This window comes from Nerophis lumbriciformis, linkage group LG34, assembly GCF_033978685.3.
Source record: "Nerophis lumbriciformis linkage group LG34, RoL_Nlum_v2.1, whole genome shotgun sequence".
NCBI classification, from domain to species: domain Eukaryota; kingdom Metazoa; phylum Chordata; class Actinopteri; order Syngnathiformes; family Syngnathidae; genus Nerophis; species Nerophis lumbriciformis.
This window is the reverse complement of record NC_084581.2, coordinates 18,937,501-18,945,000: the sequence shown is the minus strand read 5'-3', so window position 1 is coordinate 18,945,000 and position 7,500 is coordinate 18,937,501. Positions and strand designations below refer to the sequence as shown.

Genomic DNA, 7,500 nt, shown 5'->3' with positions numbered 1-7,500 from the left:
CTCACGGCTAATACTTACTAATCCCCTTGTCTGTGACGCCATTGTACATGCCTGCTTGTGTGTTCTCTTTTGATAAAAGTTCACTATTTTTCAATCCATCAGTGGGTGATGATACCACTTTACTGTGAGAGCAATAAGGTGACATTATTTGTGTGCAAGGAATGTTATTATAGGCTCAGAGCCTCTCAAAGAGGGCATTGTTGCAGAGCTCCCTCTAGTGGTCAAAATGATTCACCACAGTACATTTGTCTTCCCAAGTTGAAATAGAGTGCAAAATAATACAGAAGTGCTTTGTAAAAGAAATGCTCAAAACAAGTATTTGCAAACATATTTACCAAATTTTAACAGAAATTTACACAAAAGCATGTAGATTTCTATTTCTAAAATAATCGCTTAGGAACACAGTAAGGGCGCAGCGGTTTGTATATGTTCTGCTGGATCTACTCTATTTTATGCTGCCTTTTTTTTTTTTTTTTTTACTGCAGCTGCTATATATACTGTAACATTGTACATGGTAATTGGGATTTGTTATATATTGTATACATTATATATAAATATAATAGAATAGAATATATCAGTATATATTATATACTGTATATATAATATGTAAAGATTACATGTATGTTATGTTGCTACTATGGTACATTTTTAGTCTACTTTATACTTTTTCGCCCTCTTTTTGTGCCCTTGTGTGCATTATCCTTTCCATCCTTATCCTTTGCATCCTTTGTAACTGAGCCACTGTGTGGAACAATTTCCCTTGTTTGTCTAAGTCTATATATACACAGTACAGTGTTCCCTCCATTATCGCTGGGGGTTATGTTCCAAACCCACCGTGGTTGGTGAAGCTACTTAGATTATGATTTGTCTGAATATTATATGCATCTAAAGTCTTTATAAACCTGCCACACCGCTTCCACACACACTTATAAACACTTTCTGCACTCTTAAAACACTTTGAGCGCTCTAAAACCTACATGAAAACTTCAATGGGTACCCAAGTCTCAATGTACTCAATGGTACTTAAAATCTGGGATGCACCGAGACCGCAGTAAGTGAACCGTAAAGTGGCAAGGAAGACTGTATATACATACATACAGTACATAATGTATGTGTTAAAGGCTTCATATGGCAATCGTTTTTTGTTTAGACATGTCTTTGAAAGTGTAAATTTTGATACCTGTTAAAGACTTGTCATAAAGCAATGGTCAATTTTCTACAGTGTCATGTTAAAAAGTCTACATAGTCATAAAGTCACACTTTTCTCAAACAACAACAAATACAATTTAGACCTGACTCCTAATGTTTCACTGAACGTTCTTTGTTTTTTCTTACAGGACATAAACGTGTGCATTCTAGAAAACTACCCAGAGTGCTCTAACCCAAGAGTCTTCTACATTATCCCCTACTTTTGCGGACAGCATCCTAAATGCAGGTATCGCCCGTCTCCATATTTGCTATCTGGTATACTGTATATCTCTTATTACAAAACCCAAAACCAGTGAAGTTGGCACGTTGTGTAAAACCTAAATTAAAAACAGAATACAATGATTTGCAAATCCTTTTCAACTTATATTCAATTGAATAGACTGCAAAGACAAGATATTTAATGTTTGAACTGAGAAACTTAATTTTATATAGCAAATAATCATTAACTTAGAATTTAATGGCAGCAACACATAGCAAAAATGTTGGCACAGGGGCATTTTTACCACTGTGTTACATGGCCTTTCCTTTTAACAATCAGTAAACGTTTGGGAACTGAAGAGACCAATTTTTGGTCAGGAGGAATTCTTTCCCATTCTTGCTTGATGAAGCTTAAGTTGTCCAACAGTCCGGGGTCTACGTTGTGGTATTTTAGGCTTCATAATGTGCCACACATTTTCAATGGGAGACAGGTCTGGACAACAGGCAGGCCAGGCTAGTACCCACACTCTTTCACTATGTAGCCACGCTGTTGTAACACGTGCAGAATGTGGCTTGTCATTGTCCTCCTGAAATAAGCAGGGGCGTCCATGAAAAACAAAGTGGTGACCCTCACTCTATCCTTGTTTGTGAATGAAAGCTGCTTTTATACCCAATCATGGCGCCCACCTGTTCCCAATTAGCCTGTTCACCTGTGGGATGTTCCAAATAAGTGTTTGATGAGCATTCCTCAACTTTCTCAGTCTTTTTTGCCGCTTGTGCCAGCTTTTTTTAAACTTGTTGCAGGCATCTAATTCCAAATGAGCTAAAAATTAAAAATAGTTTACCAGTTCGAACGTTAAGTATCTTGTCTTTGCAGTCTATTCAATTGAATATAAGTTGAAAAAGATTTGCAAATCATTGTATTCTGTTTTTATTTACGATTTACACAACGTGCCAACTTCACTGGTTTTGGGTTTTGTATGTTTAAACATCTTTTGGTGTCTCACCAGAGAGCCAGGCCCATGGGCTCTGGAACGGGCCAAACAGAATGTTCAGGAGAAATTCCTGCTGGTTGGCATCTTGGAGGAGATGGAAGATGTGCTGCTACTCCTGGAGAGGCTTCTACCGCACTATTTCACTGGCGTGCTCAACATATACAAGAGTCCTGGTAGGAAGATGTTCACACAGCGGTACTTTGGTTTCCATACACCTCACTTTTCGTGTACAGTGGAACTTCGATTTACAAACCTAATTGGTTCTTGAACAGAAAAGTTTGTATATTGCAGCAAAATTCTTCATAAGAAACCATGTAATTAGGAATAATGGTTTCCTGCCTCGACAAAAGTCCATATTTTAGCAAAAGTCTGAACGCGATATAAAGCGCTATACACTACTGTATATTAAGACAATTAACGGTATAATCAATCAATCAAGCAATCAATCAATGTTTATTTATATAGCCCTAAATCACAAACGTCTCAAAGGGCTGTACAAGCCACAACGACATCCTCGGTACAGAGCCCACATAATTAAAATTATTATAAAACCGCGATTGATAACTGCACTTTAATAAACTCATGGATGGGTGATACTGCTCATTTCCTGGAGAAGCAAGCTAGCGCTACCGAGCTTAAATTGAACATATATATATATATATATATATATATATATATATATATACATACAAACCCCGTTTCCATATGAGTTGGGAAATTGTGTTAGATGTAAATATAAACGGAATACAATGATTTGCAAATCCTTTTCAACCCATATTCAATTGAATGCACTACAAAGACAAGATATTTGATGTTCAAACTCATAAACTTTTTTTTTTTTGTTGCAAATAATAATTAACTTAGAATTTCATGGCTGCAACATGTGCCAAAGTAGTTGGGAAAGGGCATGTTCACCACTGTGTTACATCACCTTTTCTTTTAACACTCAATAAACGATTGGGAACTGAGAAAACTAATTGTTGAAGCTTTGAAAGTGGAATTCTTTCCCATTCTTGTTTTATGTAGAGCTTCAGTCGTTCAACAGTCCGGGGTCTCCGCTGTCGTATTTTACGCTTCATAATGCGCCACACATTTTCGATGGGAGACAGGTCTGGACTGCAGGCAGGCCAGGAAAGTACCCGCACTGTTTTTTTACGAAGCCACGCTGTTGTAACACATGCTGAATGTGGCTTGGCATTGTCTTGCTGAAATAAGCAGGGGCGTCCATGAAAAAGACGGCGCGTAGATGGCAGCATATGTTGTTCTAAAACCTGTATGTACCTTTCAGCATTAATGGTGCCTTTACAGATGTGTAAGTTACCCATACCTTGGGCACTAATGCACCCCCATACCATCACAGATGCTGGCTTTTGAACTTTGCGTCGATAACAGTCTGGATGGTTCGCTTCCCCTTTGGTCCAGATGACACAATGTCGAATATTTCCAAAAACAATTTGAAATTTGGACTCGTCAGACCACAGAACACTTTTCCACTTTGCATGAGTCCATCTTAGATGATCTCGGGCCCAGAAGCCGGCGGCGTTTCTGGATGTAGTTGATAAATGGCTTTCGCTTTGCATAGTAGAGCTTTAACTTGCACTTACAGATGTAGCGACGAACTGTATTTAGTGACAGTGGTTTTCTGAAGTGTTCCTGAGCCCATGTGGTGATATCCTTTAGAGATTGATGTCGGTTTTTGATACAGTGCCGTCTGAGGGATCGAACGTCACGGTCATTCAATGTTGGTTTCCGGCCATGCCGCTTACGTGGAGTGATTTCTCCAGATTCTCTGAACCTTTTGATGATATTATGGACCGTAGATGTTGAAATCCCTAAATTTCTTGCAATTGCACTTTGAGTAACGTTGTTCTTAAACTGTTTGACTATTTGCTCACGCAGTTGTGGACAAAGGGGTGTACCTCGCCCCATCTTTTCTTGTGAAAGACTGAGCATTTTTTGGGAAGCTGTTTTTAGACCCAATCATGGCACCCACCTGTTCCCAATTAGCCTGCACACCTGTGGGATGTTCCAAATAAGTGTTTGATGAGCATTCCTCAACTTTATCAGTATTTATCTCCACCTTTCCCAACTTCTTTGTCACGTGTTGCTGGCATCAAATTCTAAAGTTAATGATTATTTGCAAAAAAAAAAAAAAGTTCATCAGTTTGAACATCAAATATGTTGTCTTTGTAGCATATTCAACTGAATATGGGTTGAAAATGATTTGCAAATCATTGTATTCCGTTTATATTTACATTAACACAATTTCCCAACTCATATGGAAACAGGGTTTGTATATATATATATATATATGTGTGTATGTATGTATGTATGTGTATATATATGTATGTGTGTATATATATGTATGTGTATATATGTATGTATATATGCATATATATGTATGTGTATATATGTATGTGTATATATGTGTATGTATATATATGTATTTATGTATGTATATATATATATGTGTGTGTGTGTGTGTGTGTGTGTGTGTGTGTGTGTGCGTGTGTATATATATATATATATATATATAGTCATAAAGTGTGGACACCCCTGCCCTAATACCTTTATGAAAAAGGTAGGAGATAAATATAAAACTTAAATAACAACAAACAATGTTTTCTTTTGCCAAGGTGTATGTTGCTTGTTTATTTATAATAAATACAACTTGGTTAAAAGATTTCAGAGTGTGTCTAAGTACTTTTTAAGCACAGTCAACAATATCGTGCTAATGATAACCGTGATCTTTTTCGGTCACAATCACCGTGTAATACATTGAAGGTCCAATGCTTGTGTTTTAATGTCCAAAGTGTGTTTATGTCCTTTAGACCACAAGAAGTTGGGCAACATGACCGGCACGGTCCGCAAACACACACCCACCCTGGAGGCGCTGCAGGTGCTCTACCAACGCATGAGGTACGAGTACGACTTCTACAACTTTGTCCGGGACCAGTTCCACCTCATGAAGAAGAAAATTGGCCTCAAAACTGTGGACCAACCGCCGGCGTACTCCCCGCGTTACCTCCGGGAGCTGGCCTTGCGGACACCCCAGCCTCTGGATGAAGACGAGGAGCTGGACACGGATACGGAGGATGCTAACAGCTGGCTTGTCCATCAGGAGCAAACAGTTTGATGGGCAGACATCAGGAGGCGTCCTGAGGAGGCAACGGTGCCTTGGCAAAACTGGGTTGCATTTTTAAGTTGCGACTGTCCTGGATTGCATCGACAGACTCGCCACCGATGGGGAAAAGACAAAGTCTTTCTATATAAAAGGTCTTGGAAAATCTACAGGTTTTTCTAAGGAAGTGGGGCTTTTTGGTTCTTTTGCGGAATTCTCCAGGGGAGATAAAGCACAGCTACGTTGACCTAAATGCAGGGGAAGTGTGTTGGGGGGGGAAAAAAAAAAAAAAAATGCTGAGAAGCCAAACAGCAAACCATGAACAGAAAAGTGCCAAAACGTGTGTGTGTGTGTGTCAGTGTGTGTGTGTCAGTGCAGTGTTTAGACAGGAAGGTGTATTATTCCACGTTTCCACCAAGCACCACAGTTCCTTGGCACCGAGCTGCAAACTGGAAACACAAAATATCCTCTTGACATCTAAAGTGAAGTAAAAAATCTCCCAGATTGTGATGTTTTCGTGAGGATGATATAAAATACTGTGTAGATGTTGAAAGACGACTCTATATTGAAAGGAACAGGTTGCTGCTGTTTAAAACCAAAATAAGCTTCCACACGCCCTCCCTTTTCCTTGATAGCTCATCCAATCACCAGTCACATTCACCAAGGACCTCCTAATTGCTGGAGCTGCCAAGTCTCCTGTCAGCAGCACTGTGCTTTTGTGTAGGCTCCTACCGCGCTGTGCACTGGGCTTGTTTTCGTCCAATGAAATACACACGCTGCTCTTAAAGTTAAAATCCCAACGATAGTCACACACACACTAGGTGTGGTGAAATTATCCTCTGCATTTGCAGGGAGGTGAGAGGGAGCAGTGAGCAGCAGCGGTGACCACGCTCGGGAATCACCTTCGCAATTTAACCCCCAATTCCAACCCTTGATGCTGAGGCAATGGGTCCCATTTTTATAGTCTTTGGTACGACTCGGCCGGGGTTTGAACTCACGATGTTCCAGTCTCAGGGCGGACACTCTAACCACAAGGCCACTGAACAGGTCAAACTCCACAGGTTGAACCCCGAAGTCCGACCCGACTTGAAATTTCACACCAAATGCGGTACTGGGATTTCCCGTGGAACTTTTTCACTTCTGATACGATACCGATAGAGTAGCCTTGAGTATTAGCCGATACGATATCAGCAGTAGAGTGCAATGTTAAAAAAAGGCTAGTAGATATGGTGGAAGAATAATCTCATGAGAGTGTCATGCTTTTAAAGTGGATTGTAATTTGTTTTTGGTGACACCTAGTGGCCACAGTAATTCATCAAATAAGGTCATTACGCAGCAAGGTGAATGATTCAGACATGCTTGTGATTGGATACTTTCTAACACGCTAAGGAGCGATATGCAGTTATAACTTTTTGATACTTGTTTTTATTGACTCGTGTTGTGTTCAAGACTGCAATGTTGTTCAATTAAGGATGTTCATCAAGTATGTCTAGCTTGTGTGCTATTGTTTGCTTGGCTGTCGTGTAGCTGCTAGCTCCTAGTAGTCTATAGCCTACTGGGTTTACTGAGGAAAGATCAAATGTGTGTGCTTATTGAAGGACATGTAGGTGTTTGCTGTCGAGCTTTGCACATGTAAACACGCCACAGGACTGCTTGCATCGGATATTTCAGATGCAAGCCGATATCAGAGCGATATTTGATATCAATATCAGCTCGGGACACCCCAATTTGGTACTTGCAAGGTATTTTGAGCGCAACCCATTTGTCAACGACAGTCATTTGGAACCACAATAACAAACAACTGTTTTTTTTTCTTTGTTTACTCTGATTTGTGGAGTCGATTGGTGGAAACACAATCCAGACCAGACGAGATTTACCAAAGCAAACTGGACCACTTGGTGGAAACGTGGCTTGAGTGAAACGCATTCTGTTGCAAAAGGTATAAAAGAGGGTTAAACCGTATGCACTCGTTATGAA

At 39.8% G+C, this 7,500-nt stretch overlaps 1 protein-coding gene across 2 annotated transcripts in view; it reads left to right on the top strand.

Annotated features, from left to right (window-relative positions):
- The window catches only part of usta (uronyl 2-sulfotransferase a), a 168,295-nt gene that overhangs the window by 159,374 nt on the left and 1,421 nt on the right, over positions 1 to 7,500 (top strand). For both annotated transcript variants that reach the window (XM_061929321.2, XM_061929320.2), the window contains 3 exons: positions 1,338 to 1,435; positions 2,418 to 2,575; positions 5,234 to 7,500. The exon at positions 5,234 to 7,500 is cut by the window's right edge and continues 1,421 nt beyond it. In XM_061929321.2, coding sequence (XP_061785305.2) covers positions 1,338 to 1,435; positions 2,418 to 2,575; positions 5,234 to 5,538 — 561 coding nt within the window. In that variant the 3' untranslated portion in view covers positions 5,539 to 7,500. The remainder of the gene's footprint in view (positions 1 to 1,337; positions 1,436 to 2,417; positions 2,576 to 5,233) is intronic.